The following is a 16,699-nucleotide window of genomic DNA, read 5'->3' as shown; positions in this document are numbered from 1 at the left end:
CCATCCACAACCTGTCTCCTCCATACATATGTGACCTCGTCTCCCGGTACTTTCCTGCACGCAACCTCCGATCCTCACAAGATCTCCTTCTCTACTCCCCTCTTATCTCCTCTTCCCACAATCGCATACAAGATTTCTCTCGCGTATCACCCCTACTCTGGAACTCTCTACCACAACATATCAGACTCTCACCTACCATCGAAACCTTCAAAAAGAACCTGAAGACCCACCTCTTCCGACAAGCCTACAACCTGCAGTAACCACCGATTGGCCAAACCGCTGCATGACCAGCTCTACCCTCGCCTACTGTATCCTCACCCATCCCTTGTAGATCGTGAGCCCTCGCGGGCAGGGTCCTCACTCCTCCTGTACCAGTTGTGACTTGTATTGTTCAAGATTATTGTACTTGTTTTATTATGTATACCCCTCCTCACATGTAAAGCGCCATGGAATAAATGGCGCTATAATAATAAATAATAATAATAGTAATGTTAGAAGTGTATGTGTGCAAAATTTGGTGGCACTAGCTGTTAAAATAAAGAGTTAAGTCGCGGAAAAAACTGGCGTGGGCTCCCGCGCAATTTTCTCTGCCAGATTGGTAAGGCCAGTGACTGACAGCAGATATTAATAGCCTAGAGAGGGACCATGGTTATTGCCCCCCTGGCTAAAAACACCTGCCCCCAGCCACCCCAGAAAAGGCACATCTGTAAGATGCGCCTATTCTGGCACTTAGCCCCTCTCTTCCCACTCCCGAGTAGCGGTGGGATATGGGGTAAAAATGGGTTAATATCACCTTGCTAATGTAAGGTGACATTAAGCCAGGTTAATAATGGAGAGGCGTCAATAAGACACCTATTCATTATTAATCCAATATTAATAAAGAGTTAAAAAACACACATTAGGAAAAAAGTATTTTAATGAAATAAAGACACAGGGTGTTGTAATAATTTATTAAACGCTCAATCCAATTGAAGACCCTTGTCACCTGAAACAAAGTTAAAATAAAAAAACAACAATATCCCATACCTCTCCGCCAGTACAGTCAAGTCCCACGTTATAAATCCATCACAAGGGGGTAAATAATTTTACAAGCAGAAGCTCTGCTAATGCATCTGTGCTCCTGTCTGTAAAAAGTGGAGAATGAATGGGAAGCAGGGGATCGTAGCTACCTAGACTTGCGGTGCTGCGCCCCCTGCCGGCATAAACTCATATGAACTCGAGCGTGGGAATTTTTCTGAATATTTTCTCACACTCGAGTTCATATGAGTTTATGCCAGCAGGGGACGCAGCACCGCAAGTCTAGGTAGCTACGTTCCCCTGCTTCCCATTAATTCCCCACTTTTTACAGGCAGGAGCACAGCTGCATTAGCAGAGCTTCTGCTTGTAGAATTATATGTTTTTATTAATTTTTGAGGCCATGGATCCAAAATTATATGTTTTTATGAATTTTTGAGGCCATGGAGCCATTCTATGTCCATTTTGCAAGCAGGCGAGAAAATCTCGCCGTACGGATGCCATACGGATGACACACGGATAATTTTTGGAGAAAAAAAATCACATCCTCGCATTGAATACGGATCACTGTTCAGGAAATTTTCTGCAAATCTCGGCCATCAAAAACGGACCGTATTTTACTGTATATGTTGTGTGTTACTCCGGCCTAAGGTGGGGCCCTGACATGGGATACTCACCACACACGGGGATGTGAGGAAAATGTATGTCACGATAATGTACAAACCATAGCTGAGGGATTTTTGCACTTCTAACCATGGTCCTGAAAAACACATGGCAGCTGTAAAACCCCCCTCTCTCCTGCCCCCACCCTGAATACAACAAACCAGCCCTATGGCAGACACTGGGTAATTTGAAGCTAGTGTGTGAGCAGGGTGTGGCTTTAAACTGCAGGTGACAAATCCTGCAAATCCATCTGTGGTCCCTCCCTTCTCAGTCAGGAATTTCTTTGTCTACAGGGTCTGAAAACATAAAGATCTCTGACCTCAGTGAATATAATTAACCAGCCCTTTAGTGATGTCCTGAGGCTGGAGTATATAAGCCCCCACACTTAACCCAGCCTGCAGTCTGAGTTTTTCTTTGCCTGTGGAGCATTGGGACACTTGGGAATTCACAACAATGTACACAGTGACTGCACCAGCAGAATAGCAAGTGCAGCTCTGGAATATAATACAGGATGTAACTCAGGATCAGTAATGTAATGTATGTACACAGTGACTGCACCAGCAGAATAGCAAGTGCAGCTCTGGAATATAATACAGGATGTAACTCAGGATCAGTAGTGTAATGTATGTACACAGTGACTGCACCAGCAGAATAGTGAGTGCAGCTCTGGAATATAATACAGGATGTAACTCAGGATCAGTAATGTATGTACACAGTGACTGCACCAGCAGAATAGTGCGTGCAGCTCTGGGGTATAATACAGGATGTAACTCAGGATCAGTAATGTAATGTATGTACACAGGGACTGCACCAGCAGAATAGTGAGTGCAGCTCTGGAGTATAATACAGGATGTAACTCAGGATCAGTAATGTAATGTATGTACACAGTGACTGCACCAGCAGAATAGTCAGTGCAGCTCTGGGGTATAATACAGGAGGTAACTCAGGATCAGTAATGTAATGTATGTACACAGTGACTGCACCAGCAGAATAGTGAGTGCAGCTCTGGAGTATAATACAGGAGGTAACTCAGGATCAGTAATGTAATGTATGTACACAGTGACTGCACCAGCAGAATAGTGAGTGCAGCTCTGGAGTATGTGGATGGTGCTAATGTGGATGGTGCCGGTGTGAGTGATGATGGTGTGGGTGCTGACAGTGTGGATGGTAACAGTGTCAGTGGTGTGACAAAGTCACTGGTAAGGTGCTGCTGGAGGGGAGATTTATTTCACTAAGCTTAATGGCGTCAGTGATGTGAAGCCCAGAGATTTTCCTCCAGCACACTGAGTGCTGTGAGGGGTTAACAGCTAATTTACATAATGGTGACGGTGTGGATGGCGTCGGAGTGGTTGGTGACGGCTTGGATGGAGATGGTGTGGATACTGACGGCATGGATGGTGACTGTGTGGATGGTGACGGTCAGTGTGTCTCAGTTCCTACCTTCCACCAGAACTCTTCACTTTCTCTCCATGAATACACCATGGAGCAGCACATTTTTCTACACTTATAAGCCTGGGGTAGGTGAGCCTCGAGGGTCCTTCACGGTGGGCACACAGAGGTCAAACATTTCTAGGAAACCATAATTTAATATTGATGTATTCATATATACAAGTGAGAAATTTACATTTAAAAGAAAATTAGATTTGAAACCATAGAAAATCAAACACTCGTCATCTTCACTGCTACGAATCCAGAGACTTCATGTCCAACAGAGCCCGAAAAATGGAAGTGTCCTTTCTAAATCTGAGGGACAATGCAAGAATCCTCCACCAAAAAGTGGTGCCCCCCTGGACCCCAAAAAAGTTGGAATACAGCAAGTAAAATGACAGGGACTCAATCTGTCAGAACAGTCACTTCTGCTGGGACAGATGATGACATTCTGCAACATCTCAAGGTACAAAACAAAAGGACAAAGTGAAGGAACCAAAGAAAACATGCACTACACTAATCGTATCCAAAACCGAGTGGAAAAGGGCCGACCCCTGTACAACCCCGAAGGAAGAAGGCCTCACTAAGAGGCCACAGTCCGAGTATCTGCCAGGACACCAGTGATGAAAAAGAAAAGCCCTGAGTGCCTCATTCATCCTCCTCCAGCTCCTGTGCGACCACCGCTGCTTCTCCCTGGGAGCAGTCACTGAAGAAGCGCAGCAGCGTGCTGTACAAGTGGAAGCGATTCTTCTCTGACACGATTTGGTGACCTTCATCAGGATAAATCTGCCGAAGAAAACCAGATGATGGGAGTAGTGTGATGAAAGAGAAAGACAGCGCTGCAAGACCCAAGGGCGAAGCCGTGCAGGTAAACCCAAAGGCGAAACCGCGCAGCTACACCCAAGGACGAAACCGTACAGCTACACCCAAGGGTGAAACCGTGCAGCTAGACCCAAGGGCGAAACCGTGCAGCTAGACCCAAGGGTGAAACCGTGCAGGTAGACCCAAGGACGAAACTGTACAGCTACACCCAAGGGTGAAACCGTGCAGGTAGACCCAAGGACGAAACCGTACAGCTACACCCAAGGGTGAAACCGTGCAGCTACACCCAAGGGGGAAGCCGTGCAGATAGACCCAAGGGGGAAGCCGTGCAGATAGACCCAAGAAGGAAGCCGTGCAGATAGACCCAAGGGGGAAGCCGTGCAGCTAGACCCAAGGGGCGTAACCGTGCAGCTACACCCAAGGGGGAAGCCGTGCAGATAGACCCAAGGGGGAAGCCGTGCAGCTAGACCCAAGGGGCGTAACCGTGCAGCTACACCCAAGGGGGAAGCCGTGCAGATAGACTCAAGGGGGAAGCCGTGCAGCTAGACCCAAGGGGCGTAACCGTGCAGCTACACCCAAGGGGGAAGCCGTGAAGATAGACCCAAGGGGGAAGCCGTGCAGATAGACCCAAGGGGGAAGCCGTGCAGATAGACCCAAGAGGGAAGCTGTGCAGATAGAACCAAGGGGGAAGCCGTGCAGATAGACCCAAGGGGGAAGCCGTGCAGATAGACCCAAGAAGGAAGCCGTGCAGATAGACCCAAGGGGGAAGCCGTGCAGATAGACCCAAGAAGGAAGCCGTGCAGATAGACCCAAGGGGGAAGCCGTGCAGCTAGACCCAAGGGGCGTAACCGTGCAGCTACACCCAAGGGGGATGCCGTGCAGATAGACCCAAGGGGGAAGCCGTGCAGATAGACCCAAGGGGGAAGCCGTGCAGATAGACCCAAGGGGGAAGCCGTGCAGATAGACCCAAGGGGGAAGCCGTGCAGCTAGACCCAAGGGGCATAACCGTGCAGCTACACCCAAGGGGGAAGCCGTGCAGATAGACCCAAGGGGGAAGCCGTGCAGATAGACCCAAGGGGGAAGCCGTGCAGATAGACCCAAGGGAGAAGCCGTGCAGACAGACCCAAGGGGGATGCCGTGCAGATAGACCCAGGGGGCGTAACCGTGCAGCTACACCCAAGGGGGAAGCCGTGCAGATAGACCCAAGGGGGAAGCCGTGCAGATAGACCCAAGGGGGAAGCCGTGCAGATAGACCCAAGGGGGAAGCCGTGCAGATAGACCCATGGGGGAAGCCGTGCAGATAGACCCAAGGAGGAAGCCGTGCAGATAGACCCAAGGGGGAAGCCGTGCAGATAGACCCAAGGGGGAAGCCGTGCAGATAGACCCAAGCGAGAAGCCGTGCAGGTAAACCCAAGGGGGAAACCATGTAGCTAGACCCAAGGGGAAGTCGTGCAGCTAGACCCAAGGGTGAAACCAACCAGTTAGACCCAAGGGCGATGCCATGCAGATAGACCCAAGGGGGAAGCTGTGCAGCTACACCCAAGGGATAAACCGTGCAGCTAGACCCAAGGGAGAAACCATGTAGCTAGACCCAAGGGGGAAGCCGTGCAGCTAGACCCAAGGGTGAAACCATGCAGCTAGAACCAAGGGCAAAGCTGTGCAGCTACATCCAAGGGGGAAACCGTGCAGCCAGACCCAAGGGCGAAACCAACCAGCTAGACCCAAGGGGGAAGCCGTGCAGGTAGGCCCAAGGCCATGATCAACCAGCTAGACCCAAGGGGGAAGCCGTGCAGGTAGACCCAAGGGCAAAATCAACCAGCTAGACCCAAGGGGGAAGCCGTGCAGGTAGACCCAAGGGCAAAACTGTGCAGCTAGACGCAAGGGGAAAGCCATGCAGCTAGAACCAAGGGTGAAGATGTGCAGCTACACCCAAGGGGGAAACTGTGCAGCTAGACCCAAGGGGAAAGCCATGCAGCTAAAACCAAAGGTTGAAACCTTGCAGCTAGAACCAAGGGCGAAGCTGTGCAGCTACACCCAAGAGGGAAGCCGTGCAGCTAGACCCAAGGGCGAAATCGTGCAGCTAGACCCATGGGCGAAGCCGTGCAGGTAGACCCAAGGGAGAAGCTGTGCGGCTACACGGAAGGGCGAAACCGTGCAGCTACACCCAAGGGCGAAACCGTGCAGCTAACCCCAAGTGCGAAACTGTGCAGCTAGACCCAAGGGCGAAATCATGCAGGTAAACCCAAGGGCGAAGCCATGCAAGTAATCCAAAGGGCAAAGCCATGCAAGTAATCCAAAGGGCGAAGTCATGCAATTAACCCAAGGGCAAAGCCGTGCAGATAAACTCAAGGACAAAACCATGCAGCTAGACCCAAGGACAAAGCCTTGCAGGTAAACCCAAGGGTGAAGCCGTGCAGCTACACCCAAGGGCGAAACCATGCAAGCTACACCCAAGTGCGAAACCATGCAGCTATACCAAAGGGCGAAACCGTGCAGCTAGACCCAAGGGCAAAAACATGCAACTACACCCAAGGGCAAAACTGTGCAGCTAGACCCAAGGGCAAAACCGTGCAGGTAAAACCAAAGGGCGAAGCAATGCAAGTAAATGCAAGGCGAAGCCATTTAATTAACCCTGTGCAGGTAAGCTGTGCAGGTAAACCCACAGACAAAACCACGCAGCTAGACCCAACGACAAAGCCTTGCAGGTAAACCCAAGGGCGAAGCCGTGCAGCTAGACCCAAGGGTGAAGCCAACCAGCTAGAGCCAAGGTCAAAACAATGCAGCAGCTAGACCCAAGGGCGAAGCCGTGCAAGTAAACCAAAGAGCGAAACAGTGCAGCTAGACCCAAGGGCGAAACAGTGCAGCTAGACCCAAGGGTGAAATCGTGTAGCTAGACCCAAGGGTGAAACCGTGTAGCTAGACCCAAGGGTGAAGCCAACCAGCTAGAGCCAAGGTCAAAACAATGCAGCAGCTAGACCCAAGGGCGAAGCCGTGCAAGTAAACCAAAGGGCAAAACAGTGCAGCTAGACCCAAGGGCGAAACAGTGCAGCTAGACCCAAGGGTGAAATCGTGTAGCTGGACCCAAGGGTGAAACCGTGTAGCTAGACCCAAGGGTGAAACCGTGTAGCTACACCCAAGGGCGAAGCCGTGCAGGTAAACCAAAGGGCGAAGCTGTGCAGCTAGACCCAAGGGCGAAACAGTGCAGCTAGACCCAAGGGCGAAACAGTGCAGCTAGACCCAAGGGCGAAACAGTGCAGCTAGACCCAAGGGCGAAACCGTGCAGCTAGACCCAAGTGCCAAACCGTGCAGGTAAAACCAAGGACGAAGCCATTTAGGTAAACCAAAGGGCTAAGCCGTGCAGGTAAACCCAATGGCGAAACTGTGCAGGTCAACCCAAGGGCGAAACCATGCAGCTAGACCCAATGGTGAAACCGTGCAGGTAGACCCAAGGGTGAAACCGTGCAGCTAGACCCAATGGCGAGACAGCAGAACAAAACCCAAAGGTGACGAAGCGCAGCAAGTCAGATGGTGGGAACCATGGAGAAGCAAAGATATAGAATTGGCCGGACACTCCGACATTGGTCATAGACTGAATAGATTGTCAGCAGGAGAAGGAAGACATTCCACCATGTCTAACCTCAGAATCCAAGGATGCAAGAACCCTACCAGGTGTACATCTATATGTACAAGTAGAAGGGGCGAGAGAGCATGTGACCTCTGCCATATACATGTACTATACTTAAGAAAGTATGTGCCCCCCACATCCACCTCCGAGGGCTTCTCTGTCCTCATCTACATCCATAGACATTAATATGGAGAAAGTATGTGCCCCCCACATCCACCTCCGAGGGCTTCTCTGACCTCATCTACATCCATAGACATTAATATGGAGAAAGTATTTGCCCCCCACATCCACCTCCGGGGGCTTCACTGTCCTCATCTACATCCATAGACATTAATATGGAGACAGTATGTGCCCCCCACATCCTCCTCCGGGGGCTTCTCTGTCCTCATCTACATCCATAGACATTAATATGGAGACAGTATGTGCCCCCCACATCCTCCTCCGGGGGCTTCACTGTCCTCATCTACATCCATAGACATTAATATGGAGAAAGTATGTGCCCCCCACATCCTCCTCCGGGGGCTTCTCTGTCCTCATCTACATCCATAGACATTAATATGGAGACAGTATGTGCCCCCCACATCCTCCTCCGGGGGCTTCACTGTCCTCATCTACATCCATAGACATTAATATGGAGAAAGTATGTGCCCCCCACATCCTCCTCCGGGGGCTTCTCTGTCCTCATCTACATCCATAGACATTAATATGGAGACAGTATGTGCCCCCCACATCCACCTCCGGGGGCTTCTCTGTCCTCATCTACATCCATAGACATTAATATGGAGAAAGTATGTGCCCCCCACATCCACCTCCGGGGGCTTCACTGTCCTCATCTACATCCATAGACATTAATATGGAGAAAGTATGTGCCCCCCACATCCTCCTCCGGGGGCTTCACTGTCCTCATCTACATCCATAGACATTAATATGGAGACAGTATGTGCCCCCCACATCCTCCTCCGGGGGCTTCACTGTCCTCATCTACATCCATAGACATTAATATGGAGACAGTATGTGCCCCCCACATCCTCCTCCGGGGGCTTCTCTGTCCTCATCCATCTACATCCATAGACATTAATATGGAGAAAGTATGTGCCCCCTACATCCTCCTCCGGGGGCTTCACTGTCCTCATCTACATCCATAGACATTAATATGGAGACAGTATGTGCCCCCCACATCCTCCTCCGGGGGCTTCTCTGTCCTCATCTACATCCATAGACATTAATATGGAGAAAGTATGTGCCCCCCACATCCACCTCCGGGGGCTTCACTGTCCTCATCTACATCCATAGACATTAATATGGAGACAGTATGTGCCCCCCACATCCTCCTCCGGGGGCTTCACTGTCCTCATCTACATCCATAGACATTAAAATGGAGAAAGTATGTGCCCCCCACATCCACCTCCGGGGGCTTCACTGTCCTCATCTACATCCATAGACATTAATATGGAGACAGTATGTGCCCCCCACATCCTCCTCCGGGGGCTTCACTGTCCTCATCTACATCCATAGACATTAATATGGAGACAGTATATGCCCCCCACATCCACCTCCGGGGGCTTCACTGTCCTCATCTACATCCATAGACATTAATATGGAGACAGTATATGCCCCCCACATCCACCTCCGGGGGCTTCACTGTCCTCATCTACATCCATAGACATTAATATGGAGACAGTATATGCCCCCCACATCCACCTCCGGGGGCTTCACTGTCCTCATCTACATCCATAGACATTAATATGGAGACAGTATATGCCCCCCACATCCACCTCCGGGGGCTTCACTGTCCTCATCTACATCCATAGACATTAATATGGAGACAGTATGTGCCCCCCACATCCTCCTCCGGGGGCTTCACTGTCCTCATCTACATCCATAGACATTAATATGGAGAAAGTATGTGCCCCCCACATCCACCTCCGGGGGCTTCTCTGTCCTCATCTACATCCATAGACATTAATATGGAGACAGTATGTGCCCCCCACATCCTCCTCCGGGGGCTTCACTGTCCTCATCTACATCCATAGACATTAATATGGAGACAGTATGTGCCCCCCACATCCTCCTCCGGGGGCTTCACTGTCCTCATCTACATCCATAGACATTAATATGGAGACAGTATGTGCCCCCCACATCCTCCTCCGGGGGCTTCTCTGTCCTCATCTACATCCATAGACATTAATATGGAGACAGTATGTGCCCCCCACATCCTCCTCCGGGGGCTTCACTGTCCTCATCTACATCCATAGACATTAATATGGAGACAGTATGTGCCCCCCACATCCTCCTCCGGGGGCTTCACTGTCCTCATCTACATCCATAGACATTAATATGGAGAAAGTATGTGCCCCCCACATCCACCTCCGGGGGCTTCTCTGTCCTCATCTACATCCATAGACATTAATATGGAGACAGTATGTGCCCCCCACATCCACCTCCGGGGGCTTCACTGTCCTCATCTACATCCATAGACATTAATATGGAGAAAGTATGTGCCCCCCACATCCACCTCCGAGGGCTTCTCTGACCTCATCTACATCCATAGACATTAATATGGAGACAGTATGTGCCCCCCACATCCACCTCCGGGGGCTTCACTGTCCTCATCTACATCCATAGACATTAATATGGAGAAAGTATGTGCCCCCCACATCCACCTCCGGGGGCTTCTCTGTCCTCATCTACATCCATAGACATTAATATGGAGACAGTATGTGCCCCCCACATCCTCCTCCGGGGGCTTCTCTGTCCTCATCTACATCCATAGACATTAATATGGAGATAGTATGTGCCCCCCACATCCTCCTCCGGGGGCTTCTCTGTCCTCATCTACATCCATAGACATTAATATGGAGACAGTATGTGCCCCCCACATCCTCCTCCGAGGGCTTCACTGTCCTCATCTACATCCATAGACATTAATATGGAGAAAGTATGTGCCCCCCACATCCTCCTCCGGGGGCTTCTCTGTCCTCATCTACATCCATAGACATTAATATGGAGAAAGTATGTGCCCCCCACATCCTCCTCCGGGGGCTTCACTGTCCTTCTCTACATCCATAGACATTAATATGGAGACAGTATGTGCCCCCCACATCCTCCTCCGGGGGCTTCACTGTACTCATCTACATCCATAGACATTAATATGGAGACAGTATGTGCCCCCCACATCCACCTCCGGGGGCTTCTCTGTCCTCATCTACATCCATAGACATTAATATGGAGACAGTATGTGCCCCCCACATCCACCTCCGGGGGCTTCACTGTCCTCATCTACATCTATAGACATTAATATGGAGAAAGTATGTGCCCCCCACATCCACCTCCGGGGGCTTCACTGTCCTCATCTACATCCATAGACATTAATATGGAGAAAGTATGTGCCCCCCACATCCTCCTCCGGGGGCTTCACTGTCCTCATCTACATCCATAGACATTAATATGGAGAAAGTATGTGCCCCCCACATCCACCTCCGGGGGCTTCTCTGTCCTCATCTACATCCATAGACATTAATATGGAGAAAGTATGTGCCCCCCACATCCACCTCCGGGGGCTTCACTGTCCTCATCTACATCCATAGACATTAATATGGAGACAGTATTTGCCCCCCACATCCACCTCCGGGGGCTTCACTGTCCTCATCTACATCCATAGACATTAATATGGAGACAGTATGTGCCCCCGACATCCTCCTCCGGGGGCTTCACTGTCCTCATCTACATCCATAGACATTAATATGGAGACAGTATGTGCCCCCCACATCCTCCTCCGGGGGCTTCTCTGTCCTCATCTACATCCATAGACATTAATATGGAGAAAGTATGTGCCCCCCACATCCACCTCCGGGGGCTTCTCTGTCCTCATCTACATCCATAGACATTAACATGGAGGAAAGTATGTGCCCCCCACATCCTCCCCTGGGGGCTTCACTGTCCTCATCTACATCCGTAGACATTAATATGGAGACAGTATGTGCCCCCCACATCCTCCTCCGGGGGCTTCTCTGTCCTCATCTACATCCATAGATATTAATATGGAGATAGTATGTGCCCCCCACATCCTCCTCCGGGGGCTTCACTGTCCTCATCTACATCCATAGACATTAATATGGAGAAAGTATGTGCCCCCCACATCCACCTCCGGGGGCTTCTCTGTCCTCATCTACATCTATAGACATTAATATGGAGAAAGTATGTGCCCCCCACATCCACCTCCGGGGGCTTCTCTGTCCTCATCTACATCTATAGACATTAATATGGAGACAGTATGTGCCCCCCACATCCTCCTCCGGGGGCTTCACTGTTCTCATCTACATCTATAGACATTAATATGGAGACAGTATGTGCCCCCCACATCCTCCTCCGGGGGCTTCTCTGTCCTCATCTACATCCATAGACATTAATATGGAGAAAGTATGTGCCCCCCACATCCTCCTCCGGGGGCTTCACTGTCCTCATCTACATCCATAGACATTAATATGGAGAAAGTATGTGCCCCCCACATCCTCCTCCGGGGGCTTCACTGTCCTCATCTACATCTATAGACATTAATATGGAGAAAGTATGTGCCCCCCACATCCACCTCCGGGGGCTTCTCTGTCCTCATCTACATCCATAGACATTAATATGGAGACAGTATGTGCCCCCCACATCCACCTCCGGGGGCTTCTCTGTCCTCATCTACATCCATAGACATTAACATGGAGGAAAGTATGTGCCCCCCACATCCTCCCCTGGGGGCTTCTCTGTCCTCATCTACATCCATAGACATTAATATGGAGAAAGTATGTGCCCCCCACATCCACCTCCGGGGGCTTCTCTGTCCTCATCTACATCCATAGACATTAATATGGAGACAGTATGTGCCCCCCACATCCACCTCCGGGGGCTTCTCTGTCCTCATCTACATCCATAGACATTAATATGGAGACAGTATGTGCCCCCCACATCCACCTCCGGGGGCTTCTCTGTCCTCATCTACATCCGTAGACATTAACATGGAGGAAAGTATGTGCCCCCCACATCCTCCTCCGGGGGCTTCTCTGTCCTCATCTACATCTATAGACATTAATATGGAGACAGTATGTGCCCCCCACATCCTCCTCCGGGGGCTTCTCTGTCCTCCTCTACATCCATAGACATTAATATGGAGACAGTATGTGCCCCCCCACATCCTCCTCCGGGGGCTTCTCTGTCCTCATCTACATCCATAGACATTAATATGGAGAAAGTATGTGCCCCCCACATCCTCCTCCGGGGGCTTCACTGTCCTCATCTACATCCATAGACATTAATATGGAGAAAGTATGTGCCCCCCACATCCTCCTCCGGGGGCTTCTCTGTCCTCATCTACATCCATAGACATTAATATGGAGAAAGTATGTGCCCCCCACATCCTCCTCCGGGGGCTTCACTGTCCTCATCTACATCCATAGACATTAATATGGAGAAAGTATGTGCCCCCCACATCCTCCTCCGGGGGCTTCACTGTCCTCATCTACATCCATAGATATTAATATGGAGAAAGTATGTGCCCCCCACATCCACCTCCGGGGGCTTTTCTGTCCTCATCTACATCCATAGACATTAATATGGAGAAAGTATGTGCCCCCCACATCCTCCTCCGGGGGCTTCACTGTCCTCATCTACATCCATAGACATTAATATGGAGAAAGTATGTGCCCCCCACATCCTCCTCCGGGGGCTTCTCTGTCCTCATCTACATCCATAGATATTAATATGGAGAAAGTATGTGCCCCCCACATCCACCTCCGGGGGCTTCACTGTCCTCATCTACATCCATAGACATTAATATGGAGAAAGTGTGTGCCCCCCACATCCACCTCCGGGGGCTTCACTGTCCTCATCTACATCCATAGACATTAATATGGAGAAAGTGTGTGCCCCCCACATCCACCTCCGGGGGCTTCACTGTCCTCATCTACATCCATAGACATTAATATGGAGAAAATATGTGCCCCCCCACATCCTCCTCCGGGGGCTTCACTGTTCTCATCTACATCCATAGACATTAATATGGAGACAGTATGTGCCCCCCACATCCTCCTCCGGGGGCTTCACTGTCCTCATCTACATCCATAGACATTAATATGGAGACAGTATGTGCCCCCCACATCCTCCTCCGGGGGCTTCACTGTCCTCATCTACATCCATAGACATTAATATGGAGATAGTATGTGCCCCCCACATCCACCTCCGGGGGCTTTTCTGTCCTCATCTACATCCATAGACATTAATATGGAGAAAGTATGTGCCCCCCACATCCACCTCCGGGGGCTTCTCTGTCCTCATCTACATCCATAGACATTAATATGGAGAAAGTATGTGCCCCCCACATCCTCCTCCGGGGGCTTCTCTGTCCTCATCTACATCCATAGACATTAATATGGAGAAAGTATGTGCCCCCCACATCCTCCTCCGGGGGCTTCACTGTCCTCATCTACATCCATAGACATTAATATGGAGAAAGTATGTGCCCCCCACATCCTCCTCCGGGGGCTTCACTGTCCTCATCCTCATCCATAGACATTAATATGGAGACAGTATGTGCCCCCCACATCCTCCTCCGGGGGCTTCTCTGTCCTCATCTACATCCATAGACATTAATATGGAGACAGTATGTGCCCCCCACATCCACCTCCGGGGGCTTCACTGTCCTCATCTACATCCATAGACATTAATATGGAGAAAGTATGTGCCCCCCACATCCTCCTCCGGGGGCTTCTCTGTCCTCATCTACATCCATAGACATTAATATGGAGAAAGTATGTGCCCCCCACATCCTCCTCCGGGGGCTTCACTGTCCTCATCCTCATCCATAGACATTAATATGGAGACAGTATGTGCCCCCCACATCCTCCTCCGGGGGCTTCTCTGTCCTCATCTACATCCATAGACATTAATATGGAGAAAGTATGTGCCCCCCACATCCTCCTCCGGGGGCTTCTCTGTCCTCATCTACATCCATAGACATTAATATGGAGAAAGTATGTGCCCCCCACATCCACCTCCGGGGGCTTCTCTGTCCTCATCTACATCCATAGACATTAATATGGAGAAAGTATGTGCCCCCCACATCCTCCTCCGGGGGCTTCACTGTCCTCATCTACATCCATAGACATTAATATGGAGAAAGTATGTGCCCCCCACATCCTCCTCCGGGGGCTTCACTGTCCTCATCTACATCCATAGACATTAATATGGAGACAGTATGTGCCCCCCACATCCTCCTCCGGGGGCTTCACTGTCCTCATCTACATCCATAGACATTAATATGGAGAAAGTATGTGCCCCCCACATCCTCCTACGGGGGCTTCACTGTCCTCATCTACATCTATAGACATTAATATGGAGACAGTATGTGCCCCCCACATCCTCCTCCGGGGGCTTCTCTGTCCTCATCTACATCCATAGACATTAATATGGAGACAGTATGTGCCCCCCACATCCTCCTCCGGGGGCTTCACTGTCCTCATCTACATCCATAGACATTAATATGGAGACAGTATGTGCCCCCCACATCCTCCTCCGGGGGCTTCACTGTCCTCATCTACATCCATAGACATTAATATGGAGAAAGTATGTGCCCCCCACATCCTCCTCCGGGGGCTTCACTGTCCTCATCTACATCCATAGACATTAATATGGAGACAGTATGTGCCCCCCACATCCTCCTCCGGGGGCTTCTCTGTCCTCATCTACATCCATAGACATTAATATGGAGACAGTATGTGCCCCCCACATCCTCCTCCGGGGGCTTCACTGTCCTCATCTACATCCATAGACATTAATATGGAGACAGTATGTGCCCCCCACATCCTCCTCCGGGGGCTTCACTGTCCTCATCTACATCCATAGACATTAATATGGAGAAAGTATGTGCCCCCACATCCTCCTCCGGGGGCTTCACTGTCCTCATCTACATCCATAGACATTAATATGGAGAAAGTATGTGCCCCCCACATCCTCCTCCGGGGGCTTCACTGTCCCCATCTACATCCATAGACATTAATATGGAGACAGTATGTGCCCCCCACATCCTCCTCCGGGGGCTTCTCTGTCCTCATCTACATTAATATGGAGACAGTATGTGCCCCCCACATCATCCTCCGGGGGCTTCTCTGTCCTCATCTACATCCATAGACATTGATATGGAGAAAGTATGTGCCCCCCACATCCTCCTCCGGGGGCTTCACTGTCCTCATCTACATCCATAGACATTGATATGGAGAAAGTATGTGCCCCCCACATCCTCCTCCGGGGGCTTCTCTGTCCTCATCTACATCCATAGACATTAATATGGAGAAAGTATGTGCCCCCCACATCCACCTCCGGGGGCTTCACTGTCCTCATCTACATCCATAGACATTAATATGGAGGAAAGTATGTGCCCCCCACATCCTCCTCCGGGGGCTTTTCTGTCCTCATCTACATCCATAGACATTAATATGGAGAAAGTATGTGCCCCCCACATCCACCTCCGGGGGCTTCTCTGTCCTCATCTACATCCATAGACATTAATATGGAGAAAGTATGTGCCCCCCACATCCACCTCCGGGGGCTTCACTGTCCTCATCTACATCCGTAGACATTAATATGGAGAAAGTATGTGCCCCCCACATCCTCCTCCGGGGGCTTCTCTGTCCTCATCTACATCCATAGACATTAATATGGAGAAAGTATGTGCCCCCCACATCCTCCTCCGGGGGGCTTCACTGTCCTCATCCTCATCCATAGACATTAATATGGAGACAGTATGTGCCCCCCACATCCTCCTCCGGGGGCTTCTCTGTCCTCATCTACATCCATAGACATTAATATGGAGAAAGTATGTGCCCCCCACATCCTCCTCCGGGGGCTTCACTGTCCTCATCTACATCCATAGACATTAATATGGAGAAAGTATGTGCCCCCCACATCCTCCTCCGGGGGCTTCTCTGTCCTCATCTACATCCATAGACATTAATATGGAGAAAGTATGTGCCCCCCACATCCTCCTCCGGGGGCTTCTCTGTCCTCATCTACATCCATAGACATTAATATGGAGACAGTATGTGCCCCCCACATCCTCCTCCGGGGGCTTCACTGTCCTCATCTACATCCATAGACATTAATATGGAG

At 50.5% G+C, this 16,699-nt stretch overlaps 1 protein-coding gene across 3 annotated transcripts in view; it reads right to left on the bottom strand.

Annotated features, from left to right (window-relative positions):
* Nucleotides 1-3,243: 3,243 nt before the first annotated feature.
* DPP10 (dipeptidyl peptidase like 10) overlaps nucleotides 3,244-16,699 on the bottom strand; it is a 634,899-nt gene continuing 621,443 nt past the window's right edge. For all 3 annotated transcript variants that reach the window (XM_069732554.1, XM_069732555.1, XM_069732553.1), the window contains one exon: nucleotides 3,244-3,891. In XM_069732554.1, the coding sequence (XP_069588655.1) occupies nucleotides 3,754-3,891 (138 nt within the window). In that variant the 3' untranslated portion in view covers nucleotides 3,244-3,753. The remainder of the gene's footprint in view (nucleotides 3,892-16,699) is intronic.

Source organism: Ranitomeya imitator, chromosome 7, assembly GCF_032444005.1.
Source record: "Ranitomeya imitator isolate aRanImi1 chromosome 7, aRanImi1.pri, whole genome shotgun sequence".
Classification (NCBI taxonomy): Eukaryota; Metazoa; Chordata; class Amphibia; order Anura; family Dendrobatidae; genus Ranitomeya; species Ranitomeya imitator.
The sequence above is the reverse complement of the archived record's forward strand: the minus strand, read 5'-3'. Positions and strand labels throughout refer to the sequence as shown.